Source organism: Athene cunicularia (assembly GCF_003259725.1).
Source record: "Athene cunicularia isolate RWA chromosome 1 unlocalized genomic scaffold, athCun1 chr1_part1, whole genome shotgun sequence".
NCBI classification, from domain to species: domain Eukaryota; kingdom Metazoa; phylum Chordata; class Aves; order Strigiformes; family Strigidae; genus Athene; species Athene cunicularia.
Genome location: NW_020799091.1, coordinates 28,525,271 through 28,548,101, shown reverse-complemented (window position 1 = coordinate 28,548,101; position 22,831 = coordinate 28,525,271). Strand labels below are relative to the sequence as shown.

The 22,831-nt window shown below is 36.9% G+C and overlaps 1 protein-coding gene across 1 annotated transcript in view; it reads right to left on the bottom strand.

The window, feature by feature from the left end:
* KPNA3 (karyopherin subunit alpha 3) overlaps positions 1-22,193 on the bottom strand; it is a 32,088-nt gene extending 9,895 nt beyond the window's left edge. Inside the window, exons 1-9 of the mRNA XM_026848751.1 lie at positions 22,073-22,193; positions 10,187-10,276; positions 9,946-9,975; positions 9,808-9,860; positions 9,627-9,722; positions 7,249-7,334; positions 4,219-4,305; positions 3,656-3,825; positions 2,519-2,563 (exon numbers count right to left, since the gene is read on the bottom strand). Coding sequence (XP_026704552.1) covers positions 2,519-2,563; positions 3,656-3,825; positions 4,219-4,305; positions 7,249-7,334; positions 9,627-9,722; positions 9,808-9,860; positions 9,946-9,975; positions 10,187-10,276; positions 22,073-22,114 — 699 coding nt within the window. The 5' untranslated portion in view covers positions 22,115-22,193. The remainder of the gene's footprint in view (positions 1-2,518; positions 2,564-3,655; positions 3,826-4,218; positions 4,306-7,248; positions 7,335-9,626; positions 9,723-9,807; positions 9,861-9,945; positions 9,976-10,186; positions 10,277-22,072) is intronic.
* Between the last annotated feature and the right edge of the window lie 638 nt (positions 22,194-22,831).

The following is a 22,831-nucleotide window of genomic DNA, read 5'->3' as shown; positions in this document are numbered from 1 at the left end:
AAAAGAGCATGCAATTTAGTTATAGGAAAAACTCAAAACCTGATAATGACAAGACCTAATTAGTAAAATGTTAGACTATTATGTACAACTATGAAAACTGGGGCTATTCATTCCATGATAATGATAATTTCTATACGTCCAGTCTCAGAATTTTTTTAATCCAATACCACCTTTTGGTGCATGAAGTGACAGCATACATCATCTCACAAAGGTAAACTGTTTGGCTTGATTTGCATTTCAAAGACAGACAACCAGCTCAGGTAAGCAGCTGGGCCAGTAACTTTCTGAAAAGAATACCAACCCAGCCTCCTAGGCACTGCTATAATCTGTCACTATGCTATCCTTTGATTACAGAACACACGAGTTCCCCTAGTCTCTAACCCATCTATCTATGCCTTATCATTTCTGATCCATAGTGCAGTTCTGAAGTGAAACTGCAGACATATTCTGGATGTATTGCTTTTTATGCCTTCATATTAAGATTAAAACACACAGCAAAGGAATGGAGTTCTTACACCAACTAAAGGACTGGGAACTATTGCAAGGTGGCAACTGTTCAAGCAAAGCAAAAACCCACAAAGAAATTACTATCATGCAGGGCAATCTTAGTATCTTAAAGAAAATAAAGACTAAGTCACTGATGAGTTGAAAAGGATGATTTGAGAGCCCTCAAAAAAAAAAGTACAAGTTACAGTCATTAAAAGGTAGTATCTGAAGCAGAAACAAAGCCAGCAGAAAGAAGGATATCACATCACTTAGAGATGATATTAGGAACTGCAGGAAGAGAAATCTGGACCCCACTGATGTCATCACTGGTTGAGGTACTCAGACCTACTCTACTTTTAAAACAGATAACCATTTAAAATTTCCAGCTATTACGATAGCTAAATACTACAGTACTGAAAGGCAGGAAGAACTTTAAAGTCCTGACACACGGGCTGCTTCTACCCAGCTCCAAGGACCAGAGAGCACAGACCTGATGCTTTCTTGACACAGCCTGCTGCTGCCCTCACCTGCTAATGCCACAGGGACAGCAGAACGTGCTGCAGTGGAGCAAGTATCACAGCAGAAGCAGTGAGAGATGGTGCCTCACCAGTTTGCTGCCTCACAGCCCTGTTGGTGACAAGAGCAGCAGCCGCCAAAAGCGCTCACAGGACTGGTGGCTGACCTACCTGCATCACTGACTCATCTCCAAAGATAGGTTTGCTGCTCCAGTACGGAGAGGCTGGGACCAGACTGGTACCTCCAAACTAGCACCTGACTCTCAGGATCAAAAAGACGGGCACCCTAATTGAGATCAGTCAAAACCTGGCATCACATAGTCTCGTATCTACTTCAAGAAGCTCTCACACAATCATAGCTTGCAAAAGCTTTTAAATTTGGCAGGGAAAAAAACCCAAACCTATAGGCTAGAAGCATGTTTGGTTTGCTATGAATCCTCATTCAGGTTTGTCCAAATTATGAATTGGAAAGTCACCATGTGCTGTCTCCCACTCACATTACACTGGGAAAACCCTGGCAAAATCCCAGATAAAACTGTTTGCAAATATTTTGTGGAGCCAAGCCCACTTCATCATTAAAAGAGCAGCAGAAACACCACTACCACAGCATGGAAGTAACAAGAGAGTTCCACCAACCATACACTCTATCCCCAGACCCACCACAAGGGTTCACTTCCTGCTTCTCTAAATTGAAGGATCACTATAGGGAGCAAGAGTCAAAGACATTACAAAGTCCTGACAGGAGAAGAAGGAGGAGACCAGCTCAGTATCCCTTAGTTACACAGATATTTGTCGTGAAGTCCCAATATAAGACTTCAGGAGGTAAGTAAGTGCACCCCTCTAGGACTTAGAAAATTTATTTAAACTCATGTATCAGGAATGTGGGAAGTACTGAAGGTTTAGTATTAAAAACCTGAAGAAAAGTTGTCAAAGGTGCCACAAACCAACAGTTTATTGCTGTTTATTTAAGCATATAATTAAGTATATCTTTAAGTAAGTGATTTCCTTAAACAGCTTGCAAAGTCAGGCACCCAACAGGTTACAAGTCAGATTTACCCATATGATCACAGTACTTTATTGGACTGATAAGAGAATTAAGTTTGTTTGGGTTTTTTCCCCCCTACACATGCTTTACATATCATCTACGCAAAATTATAAATTGGGGCAGAATTAAAGTGAAGCTGATGGTAAAACTGTCACTTTAAATTTCTAGTACTCAGTTCCGCAAGATAGGATTTTTCTAAATGTAGTTTCTAATGTAAAGGGTAAAAAAAACTTTTAGAAAAATATATTTCAGAAATGGTATTTGCACTTTCTTTTTCATGCTCTGAACAACTATAATTATATTAGTCTTCATATTTAATTGTACATTTACTACTTAATTATACATAAATTAACACACCAAAACCAAGTCTACCACTTAAACACAATCTACCACTTAAACACAATCTTGTAGTATTTTTTCTCTAGAGGAAAAAAAAGCATCTAGAGTATCTAAAACTTAATAAATTACTTACGTTTATATCTGTATGGTAAATGAGAACACACAATGCTGGCAAAATCTGAAAAGAAGTTCATCAGTCATTACAGCAGAATAAAATTGGCTGTGCAGTCATGAATCCAAGCACATTGCATTCACACACTTCCCAGGAGCTGGTTATTCCCTCAAAGTATGTATAAATATTATTTTTTTTTTTTAATTTGTAAAAATACAAGATGGTACTATATTTCAAAGACACAGAGAGCAGACTATATTTTGAGGGAAAACAAGCAAACAACAGAGATAAGACATCCCCCTGCTATTTTGAAAGCTTTGTTACCACACAATATAATAAAAATCACTAGCCTAATATCAACATATAAAATCTTCATGAAGTAAAATTTTATTTTTGTATTCACATATGGAGAAAATAGAAAATTGAGCCATGATAAGACTGCTCTGAACAGGCTTCTTTATCTGGTAAAGTATTGAAAAAGTTTCACCATTCTCTGCTTCATTTAAAAAATTTCATTAGTTTAGTTACTAACAATATTATACTTCACATGGCTTCAAGAACTATCTACACTTTTGAATGTATCTTAAAACAAAGAACTTTATGTACATTACAACTATAGTTCTAGTCAAATAGCATCACTTTACTAGCTGTGTCTACTCTATAAACGCTGCATTTGCTCTGTTCACCAGTTTAAGAGGTTTTTCAGATGCTTCTCTTCAAGTGGGGACTTGACATTGACAGCATGTTCACAGCTAGTTGAAACACAAACCACACTACATTCACTAGTCTACCTACATTTCCTCTTACCAAAAATTATATTTGTATACTTACATATACAGAATCACCTTTGTAGCCCTTTTTTGATAAAAACATGAAATGCTGAGTGTGTTAACACTTTCTAACATGTTTTTTGTTGTGTCGATTTTAGTATGTGGCTCATCAGTCTTTAGCCTTACTCAGTTTCAGATGTTACAAATACTTATTACGGCCTTAGTAAGAAGCATCAAATTGGTCAAGTTACTGCATTTAACAACTGCTAAGTGCCACAAAGTGGCAGGAAAACACGCACAAATCATAGTATGACAATGTAAAATGTTTGGCATCTAGTCCAGAATATAAAAAAAAATAAAATTATCTGTCTCATAATTCTTTATTTACCTCCTGAACTGTCTCCATAGGCGGTGGGGGGTCCTTATTCCTGCAGAGATTTACAATGACCCATGTGACGTTCCGAAGGAAGGTGATGGGAATGGAGGGATTGATGAAGGACAGAAGAGGTTTGACAACTCCCAGTGATATGACATAATCTCTACACTGAGGACCATCACCTACAGAAATGAAAATTGTTGTAAAAGAAATTACATTAAAAATGGAAAATCTTGAAATGTATGCAATGACATGTTGGGATACTGAAATTCTATGTTTCCTCACCAACAGTCTACTACTAAAAGGTCAAGTTCAATTAAATATACATACGTACAGGTATGTATGTATATTTTACAAGACAAAATTTATCCTACTAATATTTTGTGTAGTAAGTGATACTATTCCTTAGAAAAAAAATTAGGATGTACATATATAAATCTGGCCACATGAAAAATTATATTAAGTCACAGAATTTAGAGGAAACATAGTCTCGTATGATAATGCCGATGTTCAAAAAGTCAAATTCTAAAATTAAATGCTCCCTGAATTCAAATCATTACAACAACAAGAGTTACCTATAATATTTCCGAGAGCCCAGACAGCTTGCTCACAAACATTCTGGTGTGGCGAATGAAGTAGTCTCAAGAAGAGGGGAACTGCATCTGCAGAACACAAAAATTGGATTTGTTTTTACCTGGAACATATTATAGTATATGCACAATTCTTTCATTGATTAATACAAAACACTTTCTCTACCATGCCTTATACATGTTTCTATTATGAAGAGCATATAAAACCTCAGTAGATATGTATAGAAATGTTTCAGAGACAGGCGAAAACAGACTGAAGGACAATCAACTATTAAACAACAACACTCCCCACATTTAAACATTTCCCCATATTTCTCAAAGTGATACACAAGAGACCCAAGTATGTATGTGCTAGGTTTCATGTCCTGGTAATTCAGATTTTCCAGTTATCCAAGATCACAATACATAGCAGAATGACATGCCTACTTGTGCAAACATGCTTCAGATCTTGACTTCAAGAAAACAGCTTCCTCCCAAGAGGTGGCTATAGTTAGTTTCTATAGTTAGTTTCCATATGCAGTGAAGATTTACATCCATCTGTCAGTCCTAAAACATGTTTTAATTTGCTCTTATATAACACAGGCAACATACCAGATTAAAGAAGTGGCACTGATTTTAGGTATCAGTCTCTGCTAAATTAAATACATTTAATAGAGATAAGAAACTATCCCTCTACTATTTCCATGCACTACTTCCCTTCAGACAACCTATACTGTTGGAAAGACAGTAATTCCTGCAGCAATTTAAAAAAATCTATATATGATCATACTCATCCTATAGTCTTTCTGAGCAAAATAGATCAATTTATTTATACTGTTGAAGGAAATAATATTTTTTCTTGTAGAAATAAATTCATAAATTTTTAAAAATTGCAACACAATTTGTGAGCAACTGTGAATCAATATTCTGTTGATAATGTAGCATGTGATAATGGGCCAAAAGCTCCTGATGTGTTTTCCTGAAAAATACGGGGTGATGAAGAATAATTCCTTCCCCTCCCTAGATGAGTAATTTAACAATTGCCTGTAACTGACAAGTTAGGAGGGACAGCAGCACACCATTGCTTAAGAACACTCGCTCTGTTCTTGTAACCATCATCCCACTTCCATTGGCTCAAGTGGAATATTCTAGCTTCCTTCTCAGTGATTACTGAGATTACACTTCAACCATGTGTATTCAACATATTTCAGAGAGGAGGGTCAAGTATGTAGTTTTTACTAGACTGCAATCCTGGTATGCTTTCAAAAGCAGGAATGAAATTATTTCACATCAACACTCAGGCAGGAGGACAGTCTGAGAAAGGATAGTTGCAGGTTATCTGATCTACTGCTCTCAAAAAATTAATTATTTCTCCTCCAAATTTGCTCCTGACAAGATCTATTCTGTGTATATGGTACTTCTCTTTTGCTGGGCCCTCCAACTGCCATCTGTCCCTCTTGACTGCAGGAGGCCGCCTTCTTTTGTATTTAGGCTGAACCAGCCTCTCCTATAGCTGCAATGGTTTATCACTTTGTTTCCTCAAACCATCTCTTATCTAAAAGGAAGAAGAGCTGGGAGGCTGTTTTCCCTTAGTCATCTCCTAGCCAAAGCAGCAATGCTTTTTAAACTAAACTTCTTCCATTTTCTCTTGCAGGATAAAACCTGGAAAGTGTTTTTTGCTTCTTTAAAGTTATTTTATAATGTTTTTTCTTTTCAAGCATCAGCTAAACAGATTTTTGGAGAGACACACCCCAGCCTGAACTTCTAGTGATTGTTCAGGTTAACAGCAATGTTTTTGGGCTGTGCTGTACATATTTTCATTCTAATTTTAAGATTTTTTTCCAGATACTTTTTCTGCAAAACTAATACTATAAACAACCTTTTCATTAGATTCATTCACTCAAATATAACAACACTGTGGGACTTGAAAAAGGAAGAAAATAATGACTAACCAATGAACAAGTTGGGAAGGATGAAAAAACTTGGGAATATATTTTCAAATATATTTAAACACCAGAAAACCAATCTAAAAACAGAGGTGCCCAAATCACATCAGGATTTTTTTTTTAAACAAATTCAAGGCATTAGTTTTTTTTAAAGGCTTTGGATTTTTATCCAAAGCTCATTTTGATATGCATTCCTATTCTACTGCTCCAATATCTTAACTCTACAGAATCTAACAATTAGTGACATTTTTTTAGCTATTAAAACCTACAAAACAGCATTTTGATTTGAAAGGCACGTTCATACACTTAAAAAAAAAATCAAATAACTAAGTCAGTTTTCCCATATAAAACCACTGAGTATGAGTAAGCCAATTTACTATATATTTGCTTATCTAGAGTCTCCTGTTTATGCTAAACACAACATTTTGCTGTTAAAGGCAATTGTTTTAAGATAAGCATGCTGATACATAAAAGCTATACATATAATCCTGAAAAAATAATTTGAATAATTTCTCTTCAATTAACTTTAGAGTTCATTTCTTATCTCTTTTCATAATGGAAATCTCACTGGCTGGTTAAACAAGAAATAAAGGCAGCACAACAAATTCTGTGTGTATAGGAGATACTACTGACATGGTCAAGGACAGGATGGTAATTTTCTTAAATCTGTATTTAAATGGGCAGCCTTACATAACTATGTGTTTAACAACTTTATTAAGATTTATGAACATAACTTTGAGGTAGAAAGAATAACTTCCTAACACAAGTTTTAGCCATAGGGGAATTAACAGTACATGATTTCAGAAATCAACCCAAGATTTAGAAAGGACTATTTTTTGCACACTCATATCATCTGTCATTCTCTATCTTCTTTATGGGAAAATCAGGTCTGGGATCCTTAATATTAATTGTTAGTGACAAACAGATTAATGTTTAAGATGAAATGTAGACTTTTTTGGGGGGGAAATACAATAGGCATGCATTTATTATTTTAATGGTTTTGATAACAAATGGCACGTTATCCAAATATTTCCTTTTCCCTTTTATCCACAATATCGCCACCCACAAAAAACCAAATTCTAATACTTACTAGACTGTACAACAGCTTGAGTCTGCGCAGAAGTGCCTGATGCTATGTTAGTCAATGCCCATGCAGCTTCAAATTGTAATGAAGGACTGCAATGAAATAATTTTATAGTAATAAGTTGAAACATGATCTGCAGATTATTTTATGGTTCATTTCAGTATTACTAGTTGTATCCACTTTTAGACACCCTACATTTAAGCAATGTCACTGAGCTGAAAGTTTTTTTTAGAAAACAACCTCTAAGCCTGAACATTTCAGAAGAAAAGCTATAAGAAATAAAAGATTTTACATTCTATGACCTTTTGTAAACCACCCATCATTCTGACTTCACATTAGTAATAAAAAAAGCCATAAAAGCAGTAATACTTCTTGAAGCACATACCAACCAGTGAAGCTGACTGCTATTACAGTCAACTAATTATCTCCTCTATGAAAGATTTCTAGCACCCCTCATAGTAAAATTTAATTATGCCTCTCTAATGGGTAACAGACCTCTTCACACCCAGCTGATACAAACACCATTTATGTTTAGTGAAAAGTGTGCAACTGTTTTTGTTACTGTTAGTAGTTCTCAATAAATTAACCATGTCTGACCATAACTACTAGAAACTTGGTCCTTCTAACATTACATCCCAGATCAAGTGTAAGCTTGTATACTGGGATAAAGATATTTTTCTGCTCCATCACAGACATGGGAAAAATCTAGCATCAGTATCAAAAGACAGCATCATATTTGTGTTAAAACTGATTTATTTAACGCATATTAGTTACAAATATTATGAAAGCAGGGGGAACATCTCTTCTAAGATGTCTGTCAACTGTTGTCTATGCCAACAGCAGTTTAGTAAAAAGTTTGTGTGAAAACTGTTGTTCAAGCAAATGCTAAAGATTAAGAGTTCTAAAAAAGCTTACAGCTTATGGTGGTTAGCATTAACAGCAAGGTGTCTGGCTTTGGGAGGAGCAGACAGTATTTACTGTTAGGTGACTATTTTTCATTTCCATGCTTTTTTGGGTCTTTATCAATTATGTTTTAAATATAGTCATAGCACTCATTTCCTTTAAGCTTTTTTTGTGCATTAGTTTCCAAAGCACTTTAAGGTTTTATTGGGGATGGCATTAGAAAGAATTAGATAGGAGAGCCCAAGATATGTAAATAAGGATTTGTAAAAACAAATAGTACCTGTCAGCAACTACCTATAAACCTTTACATTCTAGGATCAAATGCATTAAAATTGGTCCTTTTCTTCCTCTTGTGATAAGCTTTCATGTTATAACTGAAAAATAGCTTTAACAATCTGTTATACGAAGTCTGCAGAGTTTGCTATATAATATTTAGTAGAGGTAATCTCAATTAAAATGACTGCTAAGAAAATATTGAGTTCAATTTCAAAAGGTTTATTAAACATTTACAAGGGTAAATCATAAAAATAACTAGACAGAAAATTCAAATTAAAAGAACTTTCACAGCACTGAATCATCTACTTCTAGAGCAGGCATTCATGACCCATTTTAAAATGCTAGCCTGATTTCAATATTATTGCAAGCTGCCTTCTAAGCAACTTGTTTTGTTAAACAAGCTAGAAACAAAGCTACTCACACTTCATGTTTTTGCAACCACCAAATTATACCTAAAATGCCAATTTGCATTTTTGAAGTTTCTAGCCCTTGTGACTACAGAAATAACCTTCAAAATGGAAATACTGTAAATACATTTATGGCTGCCAGAGACCAAAGGTAGGCTAAAACATTTACCTCAAATGGGTTAATCCCCATCTACCTGAATAACAGGCTCGCAGATTGTGGAACATGGCATTTTTCTTACATGCCATTAAATTCTTGCAACTACATGCTCAATGTTCTTTATCTCTTTTACTGAGGCTCTTGTTTTCCAACAAAGAACCATGATAGAGAGCATGCTCACTGTGTTGTACCATCACATGAAGGAGCACCACAGAGCTAGAAGGAAACCCACCTTGCAGTGAGAATGAAAGAAGCTAGAACCTTTATGAAAAAGGCAACAAGTGTATTCTGGCAAAGAGAAGATGCCTGTTCACAACCAGGCATGTTCTGTGCCTTCACACAAATACCAGTAAACCTGAGACAGGCTTCTTAAAAACAGTTAGTAGAAAAGTCTGAAATATTCAAAACTAGTGAGAAATTCAGTAAGGTCTTCTCCATTAGCTGGATATGCTCATGCAAGCTCCAAAAATTAAAATAACATTTCAGTGGCAGAATAAATACTTCTGGAGAATTTATGGTTTATCATAATGGAAAGTGTCAGGTTATATGGTGCTATGAATACTCAGTTTCATTTGAAATAATGAGATCTTTTTGGGATGCTGATTTTCAATAAAGGTCAACATTTTAAAAAGTATACTTACTTATCATCCCTTTCTAGGCATTTTACCAGGATTGGTAAAATTCCTGATTTTATTAAGTCATCAATAGGTGGATTTCTGTCACTGGATAGGAGTTTTCTGTGAAATTAAATGTAAAAGTAAAATAAGTAACATTCATAAAGAAAAATGTGTAGGAAATATATTTCTGTGCCTTTATTTTTACCTTGCAGCTTGGACAGCACTCAGTTGGATCACTGGGTTGTCACTTGTGGCATTCTGAAAAGAAAAAAAAACAACACAGTAAAAAATAAAACTGCACAGAAAATGCATTTCTAATTAAAAAAAGTTAAATATGACATACCTGAAGTATAGCTTCTAGAGTCACATTTTGCTTGAAAAGAAAAAAAAGAAGTTTTAGTCATTTTGTTGCTAAATTATATTCCTTTTAAGCATTTAATATAATCAAACTAATTTTAGTAGTGTATTGGTTCATAATTTTGCTTTCAAATAACTGCAAGACTTCCAGTGTTAAAATAAAAATATAACATTCTTTTGAGACACCACCAAAGTTTTAAAAATAATTCCAGAATCAAGGAACTTACTGCTTTGAAGTCAGCATCAACATCAGAGTCTTCTAAACTTTCCTCTTGAGGAACATTTCTTTTTTTCAAAAGATGTTCATCTCTTTTGTTCTGTAAAGGAATGATTAAAAAAAAGACACTTAACACTTATTAGTACAGGGTGACAACACAAGGGCCCCTTTCAAATAAAAGTTTAGGTAAGGTTGCTTTTTTTAAAAAGCATTTATAACTGCAAATAGAATTTACAGTATTTCAGCACTAAGAATCTAGCAGCTTGCTAATCACAGACAGAACTCTGACATTCCATGATGTTTGAATGAATTTCAAACTTACAGTCTGGGGACCAATTTTCTACAGACATTTACAATACACATAGATCTGTATGACATTAATATTTAGCCACACATAACAGTGTTTCAGTGTAAAGTATTTTCCAGTGTAAGATTAGTTTTCAGATAAATCTACTTCAAAGTTCCCTGGCTACATGTACTTTTATCTTGTGTATAAAGGAGCATGTTCCATGTACACTGACACTTGTAAGATTTCCTACTCACACTGTTAGCCTAATTTCTGACTTAAAACAAAGCACCCTTCAGCCTTAGCTCCTTTAACAAATTACTGAAGAAAAAATTACCTTTTCAGTGGAAAAGTACTCATTTAACATTTCTACCTGGCTTAATTGGAATATTTGAACACCTAAACTCCTAATTTAAAAAAAAAAGGAATCAAATCATCAACGGTAACTGTATCTAAATGAACTTTTTAACAAATTTAAAATGTATCAGAAGTATTATTCCAAAAGTATGAAGTGGTCTGCTCTAAATTTTAGACTTTTATCTTTTGTTCGGTATGTCTATAGGTACAAAGATAGAGCAATGGAAGATGACGATGCAGCATGTATATCTGAGTATCTTTTGGAGTCTTGTTTTGTTTGTTTGTTTTTTGTTTGGTGGGTTTTTCCTTCCCTAATAAGCATATTAAGATTTCAATTTCTAATGAGGCAAAACACTGAAAAGGTGTTACAAACAGCTGTAATACCTGAAATAAATCTATTATACTAACAAGGAAAAGCAAGCTTTTCAGTCTCCAAAAAATTATCTGATAACCAAACAGTACTGACTAGAGACTACATTACATCATGCCTTGCTTATAATATACAAAAACCCCTCTAAATATAATCATGTTTTGAAGGAGGCTCCATTATTTTATGTTAAGGAAAACCAGCAACTTCAGATCAAAAATTTCTGGGACTTGCTTACTTTTTAGATATTTTAAAAAGAATTAAACACAACTTTTCCAGCACCAGACTGAGAGGTTCCCAAGCAATATATCAATAAGTTTTTTGAGATAAGAGAATACTAAAACAAGCACCAAATTTAAATAACCCTTTAATGCAGAAGACAGCATTTCACAAACTTCACATAGTTTAATTTTTGTCAAGTCTAAGTACAGAAACAATCCTCAGAGAGTGCATAAGATCACCTAGATTAGATGTACAGAAACAACAGCACATTCGAAGCAGATCCAGACAGACAAGTACTAAAGGTATTTTCTTGTCAAGTGTTTTTAGAGAGAAGGAAAATGGAAACAAGCAGGCAGTTAAACACTGAGAAAAGACTGTTATGCAGACAAACTGCATCAGGCAGGTACACATTGATGGATGGATTCACCATAAAGATCTATGATGTATTTCTCTTATTCTTCACACCAAGTACTTGGCCCTGCCATTTAAGCAAAGCAAGCATCATTCAACCCCAGTCAATCTGGCTTTGCTCAAGTAGAATTCCTTCTCCTACTGTTTGTCTAAACCATAGCCTATACTTTGGCAAGTGCAGAGACCGGACCCAGCTTCCAGAGGCCCGCTCCATGATCACGACAGCTTTCCTCCCCAGTGCAAAGCTATAATGCACATCCACCTGCAGAGGACGCAGTTCCTCCCTGCCTCAGATGAACGGCTCCTACAGGATCAGCTGTGCTGTTACGATAAACAAGGCAATACTGGGAGAAGGAACTGAAGCTGGAGGAAGGTCCTGATGTCTTCAGCTAACTGTCCTCTTCCTACCAGAGGTATCATCACAGATCATGGTGGTGAGCAAGTCTACACATGCATGAATGAACAGGGAGACGTATTTAGTTAGGAGGGTGGTAGATGTTGGTCCAGCAGACACTCCCTGTCTTCAGAAAAGGTGCAGCCTGAAGGAACTAGGGCCTTAGTGCAGAACTGTCTGCTGCAGCAAGTTAAGTGTTTCATATTAAATCATTTACTGGGAAGGGTAAACTACTGTGGTACAAGGCAGGGTTTTCCAATCCTGCTCCTCCTAAAATATTTGGCTGGATTTTCTACATCTCATGCTCAGAAAACTCAGGGGAAGAGCTTTGCTGGGTTCTTCTAAAATAAGTTTGATGTAAGAATTGTTATCCACATTGATTCATCCGGTGATACCTACTTGTTTTTCAAACAAGTGATTCTGTATCAGTGGGGCTCAACTATGTGTTTTGCAACATCTTGCAGTAAACACAGGTAATCTTTACTTATAAATTTCTGTAGGAAAGCCTTTTAGATCCAGGCCTCTTACAGATCTCCTTTTATTTTAAAAATTATGAAATATCTAGAACACTCAAGAATTTAGCAAACAGATCATTTTTATTTAACTTACTGAAAAGGAAATTCTAGTTAGGAAAAGTCACATTCATTTGTTATTTTCAGGTTTCTTCTGTCAATAATAATAAAAAAAAAAGATAAAGCTTTTTAAGAGCTCAAACACTAAATTCTCTCGTTTAGGTGTTTCATACCACATTATAGACTCCCACCACCACTGAATCCTCTGACCTTAAGAAACTGTCCCCACATTTGGGAAGAGAAACTGATACACTGCTATTCCACACTGCTCCCCACAAAGGATGTACCTCAGAGAGCTTTGACTGAAATCCATCCAAAATGCAGAGGGTATGAAACAGCCATTTAAAGTCATTACTTCACTGCTATTGTAAATGGAAACTTAAATAAGGCAAAAGTCTTCCAACTGTGTTGACATTAAATAGATGGCATCTACTTGGAATGAAGATCACATTATTGAAATGGAAAAAATATTAGATGTTCACATATATGTGGGCAGCATTTATCATGCACATTATTTCCACCCTCAATATTTTTCCTCCCAAAAAGACATTAACCAGAAACAGTTGAAACCACATCATGCATTTTCTAGCTTGGAAGATCTGTAAGTTTTTGGATGCAAAAAAGCCAAGTCATACTGCAACAACTGTGGTACTGAACGTGTACCCCTCTGTAGATGTGTGTCTCAACATATACAATTACATCATTCTGAGCGATCGGTGTTTGTCAGGGTTATGCCTCTACTAGAGTGTAACATAAAAGCTATGATACCCAGTTACTCCAGAGAGCAAGAGTGAAGATGTATCTTGAGATTGTCTCTCAAACATTCTGAAATACCAGGACGGCAGAGGCTGGAATACAGCAGTGAATCATAAAATGGTTTGGGCTGGAAGGGACCATTAAAGGGCATCTAGTCCAACCTCCCACTACAACTGAGAGAATATAGCTGGAACAAAGCGAGAGTCCCACTGTGTGTAGCTGAACAGCATCCTCACAGAATGGCAGGAGCAAGTTGCATGGCCTTCAGCAGCTGAACAGCTGGAAAATCACCTTTCACAAACACCAGGCAGTAAGTCTAGAGCATGTCAGGGGACAAAGTAGTGAATTATTCCATGCCACTTCACTCAAAGAACTTCAGAAAGACTACCTGCCTGTAACCATTATTCAATTCACACTTCATGTTTATTCACAGTGAGCATTTCTATACAAGTACTTTTAGCTGAAATAATTTGCTTGAGTAGTATTTAGAGAGGCATGCCCAAATTCTCTCTGCTTGCAGCCACAGAACTGATGATGAACACTTTTTTTTTTTTTTTTTTTTTTTTTTTTCCCTAGAAACCTTTCTAACTTGGAGGAAGAGGAAAGGAGGGCAGGTTGTAAGCGAAACCTTTCTAACTTGGAGGAAGAGGAAAGGAGGGCAGGTTGTCTCTCTCCTTCAAGCAACTGTCCATGTGTACACTGATGCAGTGGGTATCTCCAAACAGTAGTCCTCACAAAAACTCCATTTACCTGGAGAACAGTCCTGTGAATCCCTAGATGAACAGACACAGAAAGACTGTTCTCCTAATGGCAGCAGCATGCTGAGAGGTGAAATAAAACAGAGCTCCAACTAACTGTCCTGTGGCTATTGGAAATGAAGATATCCCACTGGGAGGCCACCAGTGGTGAAGATGGTAATGAAAAATGTTTCAAATTCTGGCCTGTCAAACACATACAGGTTTAAATTCCACTATGGGACAGGGCCTCTCGACAAGAGCAAAACTGCATCAGACTAATTAGAAATCTTAGCATGTTAAGACTGAACATGTTGAATAACACTGCAAAGCCTTTCCATTACATTAAAGATGGCCATAATATACATCATAACTGAGCTAATCAAGAATCTAGTTCTCTCCCATTCCAGCAAGCAAGTTAATAGCTCCTTAGACAGCCTTTTAAACCTGTATACACAACTATTCAATTCCTTTGGCAACGTGAGTATGCCTAAGAGAACGCTTCCTAACGTTAATGTTAACCAAAATAAGTATCAGTTAAGTGTCTATATGCTAATGCCAAGATATTCTACCCTCCTTAAGAGAGTGGGCTGAACTTAATAGGACATAACTGTCTGCAGGTTGACACTAGAATTTCTGTGAATGCAGGCAACATCTTCAGCCTGTCAGTAATGTGGCACAATGTGCTCCAGAGAAAGTAAGAGCAAGCAAGAATGTTCCTGTAGCTACTCACTGTTTGCAGATAGTTGGGCTGAAAAACAACTGTCAAGAAGATATATAAAGGAGCTTCCACAGCAGCCTGAAGCGGAAAGGCTAATACTTATTGAGAAGCACTAAAAATTTCATACTAAAAGAAAAGCTATTCTTATTAGCATTTCTTATAAAGTCAAAGCGTTCATGAAACCTTCCAGTCCTAAAAAGTGGCTCTAAGACTATCTGAAACAGCTCTGTCCATTTGCAATAGCATCCAATTCCTAGACAGCTGAACTACTGTATGCAGTAATCTGACAGACCAATCACTCCCCTGCATAAGGTAAAAGAATGTGATTTGCAGCTTGGCGACCTTCAAATGCTTGCATTTTGTCGTACTGTGACAAACTCAAAGGCTTTTGCCTAAGTCACAGTACCAGCAGCCTCTTCTGCAGGCTCCTGGGGTGAAAACGAAGATAAATGAGCATACCTGGATAAAGACATCTTGTTCAAAGCCTGGTGAGACAGTCCTTTCAAAGGGAGAGGCATCAGACTGGAATCCCTGATGAAGGGTAAGACCCTGTCACCAACAAAACTAAGCAGGTCTCCTTCAAAAGGGAAGATCCTCAGCCACTGCCTGAACCATGCCTGCTATGTACAATGAAGTCTGAAAGTTTATAAACAGTAGCTGACTGCTGGTTACAAGCACTCCAACATTCTGGTAGAGATCCCACTACAACAATCTACAGAGGCTTCTGTACAAACAAAGGTATGTGGACATACATGCCAGGCAAAAATGCCAAATGATTAGAAACAACAGTAATGATACCACGAGTGCACTTTCTTGTCCAAGTGCGATGATCTGTTAAGAGTTTTTAATGACATACCCATTGTTTGTTTCACCAGCAGTGGGAAGGTCAGGCTGCATGAACAGTAAATATGCAAATCCTGCAGAGCCTGGTACTTCTTGTTTACCTTCTTGGAAGATGGCCACAGGATTAAAAAAATCTGCGCTGCCTATCAGTGCAAACAAGTTTTAAAGACAACATGATTAATAGAAGAAAAATCCTTGTGGGTAGAGTATGTCCACCAAGCTCTGTGCGGCATTCCACTCTGTACTACAGGACATGGCCAATACGATACTCTAATGGAACTATGAAAGGTATTAAATTTAAAGGTATAAATGCTTTACAGCATTTGACACATGGGAAAACTCTATGAAGAGTCTCAACTCCATTGGGAAGCTTCGACATCAAAAGGGAAAAGAAATAAACAAGAACAATCTTTGCCCTTGGGTAACAAACACCATTATGAAATGCAGCTTCAAGTCATGGAAAGGTAGAAACTCAACAGCTAGTAGGATGAAAGATTTTTTGGCATGAAACTTAAGATATTTATGTGTAAGTCCTCTGAGGACAAATTGAACTTCAAGAAAAAACTCAACATTAAGAAATGGAGTACCAGCCATCATTAGCTATACTCACAGATGACAATACACAGCTCTTTCCTCTGCTCTTACATCCTAGGAAAGACTAAAGGATCAGGCCAGTGATGCAGTTAAGATTCAGGTTGTCTGGACATCCTTTTTAAGCTACCACTGTTTTGACAGACTGAGATGAACTTCTAGATTTCACTTACATGTAATCTCCAATTTAGTTTTTTGAGGGGTGAGAACACCTGCTACAGACCATCATGAAGGTAAAGAAAACGCCTATCACTCCAACCTCATCCTGTTAAATGGATGCTCTGAAAACCTCTACTGAATATCCTCTTAATGAAAGTTTTCTTAGGTGGGCTATCTAGCCTGAGTGAATTTCCAGTACAGCTATGAACCTGAGGAAAGATTCCATTTCTTTAATCGTTGGGAAAGGACCATTAGTTGGCTCTACTCACTGTCTTAGAACTCATTAACATCTAGGAGATTTTAAAAAAAACCCTGTAAACCTGTAAAAAGGCTGACAGATCAATCTGAACATCCTAGAATCTATGGATATCAAAATTATATCCTACATGCTTAGTGAACTAGGGCACTTGCATCCAAAGGCAGTCAAACAGATTCCATCTGTTCTTCAGATAACAAGCATAGGTACAAATATGCAGTTAGAAGACAAAGGCAACTTTTCTACATCTGAGTTCTGCTAACTCACCTTCGTGATAACGGACAGCAATCAGTGTTGCTGTTTGGGCAGCGCATATACTTCTCGGAAGATGAGCAGGCTGACTTAAAAAAATAAGGAGACGTGTACACCACAGTGTGGCCAAACAGCCCCAAGCACAGACTGCAAAGATTGAGGCCTGTTAGGCAAAGGCATGTTCTTATTAAACGTACTAAAATTCAAACAAGCCTCCAAGGAATTTCTTCATAGCCCCTTTCAACTAAGTCTCCAGGAGAACACATCAGCAATTTAATTTTCCTCCAAGGGTCTTTTTCTAAAGGAATTAGTCAAGGCAGGGTAGATGCAAGTTCTTTCCCAAGAATCTGTGGTACTAACCCTGGATAGGGAAGCCTCCAAAAGAACACACTAATAGTGCTTCCGTCTCCCTGTGATTGTAGGCGTTTCCTTGAAGTTGGTAGACTTACACCTAAAAACCCCATACTTTACTGTGAATGTAAAGCTATATATTCACATTGAACTGGAAAAGATGCATAACAGAAGCAAGTTTTACTATTCTGAACCTACAAATGTGGATTTTTTTTTTCTTTTGCATTCTTGGACTTCCCAAGAATCAGAAAAAGATTATTCACACCCTAGTTCTCCCAGCAACATGAAAAGAGACTCCTTTCTTCAAGGCTCACTTCACTACTTTATTTAGGAGTTACTGTGGACATAAGCAATCTTATTTAAGAAAGATTAGAGTAGGGACAAGAAATACAGTATACCAGAGAAACAAGTAAAAGAGACATATGCCCATGGCTCTTTAATCCACCACTTGTTTAGTAAATAATTGCTTTGCCTTGCATCAAGCTTAATTGGCAATTAGAGCTTTCATGAGCTCATGTCTATGAGCTCTCAGAGGCAGCTGAGTTTGCCAAGAAAGTAAAAAATAAACCTTGTGTGAGATCCTAGAAGTTCTTAGGATTTCAGTTAGCAGGTCTTAAAAGACAACAGGATCCTGTTTCTGCTGAGATTAGGCATGTTAAGGCCTCCTTTGAAGGGTGGCATCTAACTCAATGACCAAAGCACTGACCCGGCTAAGTACTATCTTTCTTAAAGCATACAAGTGGCCCAAATCAAGCTTCCTCCTCATAGAAAGCCAAGCACTTAGAACCAAAGAATCTCTCACAGCAATGAAGTTACCAGTTCCATTTAGATATGGAACCTTAAACTGAATCCTAACCATTACTCATCCACTCCACTCCCTTTTAGAGTGAGATTAATCAGCTAAGTTTAGTCAATTAATTCCATGGTCCCTGGTGCTAACAGACCAGCCTGCAGGTTTCTGCAATGCTGAAATTAAGTGACAAACATTCTAAATCAGACTTCATCAAGACAACACACTGAGAAGTTTAAATTCTAAATCCTAAAACACATCTCCATCATCACAACTGACATGGTTATCTTGTCTGTCTTGTAAGAGATGGCTACTTTTTAAGCTCTTAGGCCCATTGCTGCATTAACAATATAGCCAGACATCAAGACCATTTTCCCTGAAATGTAATAGGTCCATTTCCAAAACATGTAAAACATGTTCAGCCAGGCCAGTATGTAATCAGGAAAGGGCACCTGACCATTAGGAGTGTCATCTGACTGGCTCACAGTGCCAACCCATGCCTAGGATTCTGCCAGACAATGGCTACCCTTTTATGTCAGAGATAGCTTTGTTAGCTTAATTCCTAAACAAATAAGCAATTGGGAAAAGAAAAAACAAGTAAAAAACCCATAAAGCTTCCTTCTGAATGAGAGCTGTGGTGTGAAGATAGTGAATAGAGATAATATATTCTTGAAACACAGAATGTGTTGCAAATGCACCTTGATGTCTGATCTCAAAAGAATAAACACCTCACTAAAGCATGCAGAAATTGTTTACTACTGTTCAAAGCTGTGATTTTTTTGATTTATTCCATCTTACAAAACAGAGATGTAAGCAACTTCATCAGATCCATTCATTTCTTACACACACAATGATTCAAGAGACAGACCCGTGACTGTGTAGTGCTTCAACTGTACAGATCAAGAATACGCTCAATTTGCCTGTTTTCTTCAAAAGCCAGGTGTACACTCAGTACTGGGATAGATGAGACAAAGGGAAGATACCCCTTTGTTTTGAAGAGGCACTGGTGGATTACTAAGGTTATGGCAACACAAATATCCTGCATTTGGCACACTCATGCTAGGGTAGCAATGCCAACTGTAGATGAAGACTGAAGCAATGATATCACATCTTATTCCTTCCACTGCTGGAGCTTAATATAATATATCCATTTACATTTCACCCCCTATTCTGTACCAGAAGCAATGACTTCACATCTGACAGTTCCCACAGCAAACCAGTTGACAGCCAGCACCAGTTCAGTTGCTGCAAACCAACAACTTGACATATGCTGAGTCTCTTATTAAAACAGATTTCTTCTGCTCTCTGCAGTGGAAGATGTTCAGCAAACACTCCAGAAGAACACAACTTCCTGCGTTTAAGAGTTCTGCAGCTGCTGTTCACTCTTGATTTACAGTCTGACCTACATCCAGTGCTTAGGCTTCTGTAAACGTGTAACCAATCTCTGCATGCGCAGTTTTCAGTGAAAAGTCACGAGCAGCTCATAGGCTTCCTCTTCCCCGTTTTCACTTACATACTACTGGCACATGCAAGATTCCTTCCACAGAACAATCCATTGTCTTGTCTTAAGTGTATGACTTATTCCCCACCATGCTTCTGTAATAAAATGGCCTTGAAATTGTGACCTGTTACAAAAACCAATTTTGAGAATTAAATTAAAATTGAAATTCTCACTTTGCACTGCAAATCCCTCTCCAAAGACAGCATTGTAATGCTCACATGTAGTCTCGATTTAATGAGATGTATGAGGATATGCTGCATTAGCTAAGCCATCTTTTACAGCACTGCTTTGCTAGCAGGCACAGGTCGCCCAAGTGCTACAAATGACTCTTCCCAGTATGGATTCCAGTTATACAGTGAGTTTTACACTGAGTCAACATACTAGTTCTGAACAGAGAGGGCCTCTAACATGTCAACATAAACTTCAACTGCTGATAATTCAGATACCAAAATTACCTGAACCTCATCTTAAGCAAAAACTGGCTAATTTTATTTTTCACTTGGTACCTGCCACTGTATGTAAAAGTAGTTCTCTCCACACCTCAGTCATCTGCCAGTACTGATGAGGCCACAGCCAGCTTAAGCTACACAACACATTCAGACATCTTCAGTTAGTTTCTTTGATGAGGAAAATATGAAAGAATTAAACAATTTTTAGATGACAGATCATGCTCATGTAAGTACTACGGGTTTTTTTTCCCCAATCATCTGGGTTTCTTCAACTAATTCTTATAGCCTCAGGATGAATCTTAGAAATATTTAATTTTCATATTGTAATGAGATACATAAATTTTTCTATAAGACCTGAAAACAAAGTCTCTTTTTTTAAGAACAAAAAGATCCCAAGAAAATACTAGACTATAAGATTTTTGGTAGCTCCTACACAATCAGGTGATAAGTGCAGACAAAATTTCTCAAAAACAAGTCAAGCTAATTTCTATCAGCATAACATATTTACAAACCCTTCACTTGGAATTTAGCAAGACTTTTGTCTTTGTTTGCAAATAATGAAAAAAATTATATGAAATTGGGTGGGTCCCCAATTTTGCTCCTTAGCAAGCACCACTCAGACTGTCAGTGCTTCAACTGGCAAACTGCAGACATGCATCAGATGGGAGCCCCAAAGGAGCTTGGCCTCTATGTAGAATATTCAGAGCACACACTTCCATCAAGTTATTAATGAAAATATTAGAAAACATAGGTGATACCAAGCTGGGGAGGCCCTGAGGGATATTTGGGATCAGAATGGGAATTCAAGCTCAAGAAAATCTGGGAAAAAAGATGCAATTCAAAAGACAAGCAGCAATCATGTTTAAAGCTTCAGCATTTATTTAACTATTGAACTAGAGAACATAAACAACTACTCTTGCACTTCGCTGTACTGTAGGAAGTGCCCAAAGAATATAATGAATCACAGACTGAGTGCCTGTCAACAACATACTCAATATAAATAGGAATACTGTGTTAAGAATTGTTTTTCACTGTCCTATTTAAATCTCAGCTGTGGTCTGCATCCTTCCAGACCTCCGCACTTGCAGAAAGATACAGGCAATTTGGATTTGAGGAGCAGCAACAAGTCAAATCCAGGAAACAGAATGTTCAAGGGTAAAGAACTGAATTTGCCTCAACAGGACAAAACTAAAGGGGCCAGTATCAGTCCTCAATTGAAGGTACCCAAATTGAAGGTACCCAAAAGCAGATAAAAGTTTATCCCTTCTCTTTACATACATAGCCCAAGAGTAGTTTAGTTTGTGAAAATGTCCTCCAGCAGCAAGCCTTTAAGGTACCTAGAAAGGCTATTAGGAAAGTTATGAATGACAAGGGTGTAACAAATGCTGTATTTAGGCAGAACACTGAACTAGATCACCTCTCATGCTCATTATCTTCCCAGCTATATTGGCATTTATCCAATATAACCAAAATCTAACCCTAAAATTAACTCCCTCTACAGCACAGAAGCAGTAACTTCCAGAAAACAAAATAAAAGAACATCCACACTTCCTAAATGCTAACTCTCTCCCTCTTCCCATTTGGAGACTTTAAACATTTGAACAGCTGACAGCTTCACTGTAATAATATGAGAACTGGTACAGAAACTGAATATGGATCATTTCCAAGCGATACACTGGAGTAAAACAGTACTGTTCTGCTGTACTGAGCTTAACAAATTGGAGAGTAAAACTAACATCAGAATCCACACTTTGTAATCTACAAATTTACAACTTTTCTAAATAAATTTGGGGCCGCGAAACAAAGCTTATGGCAAAATATTGACCTAGGACACCAGAGCATAATTAGCAAAGTAACAGAGTTGATAAAACAAAGCCGACTCACCTTCCGCAATTCAATTGTAACTTCATTTCTGTGTCTTCTCATAGTCTGCAAATAAAAAAATAAAAATTATTTTTACGTAAAGAAAGTAGCATTCTGGTTTGGAATCAGTTGTTTCTAGGTTAAAAGTGCAGTTATTCATTAAAAGATAAGGAAAACCATGTGCATAATTTTTAACTCTATCTTTCCTAGTAAAATGCACAAGTTCTTTGTGGGATTTCTTTTGTTTAAGATTATACACCTTACAGAAAGCTTTGTCATAAACCACAATAATTATCCCAAAGGCAGAAAACACTGACCCAGGTGTTCATATACACACACCAAAAGAAGCAGTAAAAGGTTAGACAGTCCTATATGATCACATTTACAACCTAAACACGTAACCTATGCCAGTTATCTGGCCAAAATGAACCATGAGTGACAGAAGATGTCGGAGCTCAATGCAAACAAGACAGATTGGGTTTGTGGCAAAAGGAAACAAAGAAGTACAGTGATACTGAGTCTATTTAGGATCTATAGCCTAAACACTGTAAAGGAAAATCAGCCCATAAACATTTCAGCTCCTTCAAGCTCCTTAAAGCCCATAAACATTCAACTCCTTAAAGATACTGGGAACTCATCCCCTACAACGCTGCTGTACCTCTTAGCTAAGAGAGATCAAAAGACTGAAAAAGAGTAATTTTAGCCTACTGAAGGCAATCTCCCTAGGTTGATTTTACAATCAGTAGAAAAGACATGTCCTGTCAGAATGCAATTCAAAGA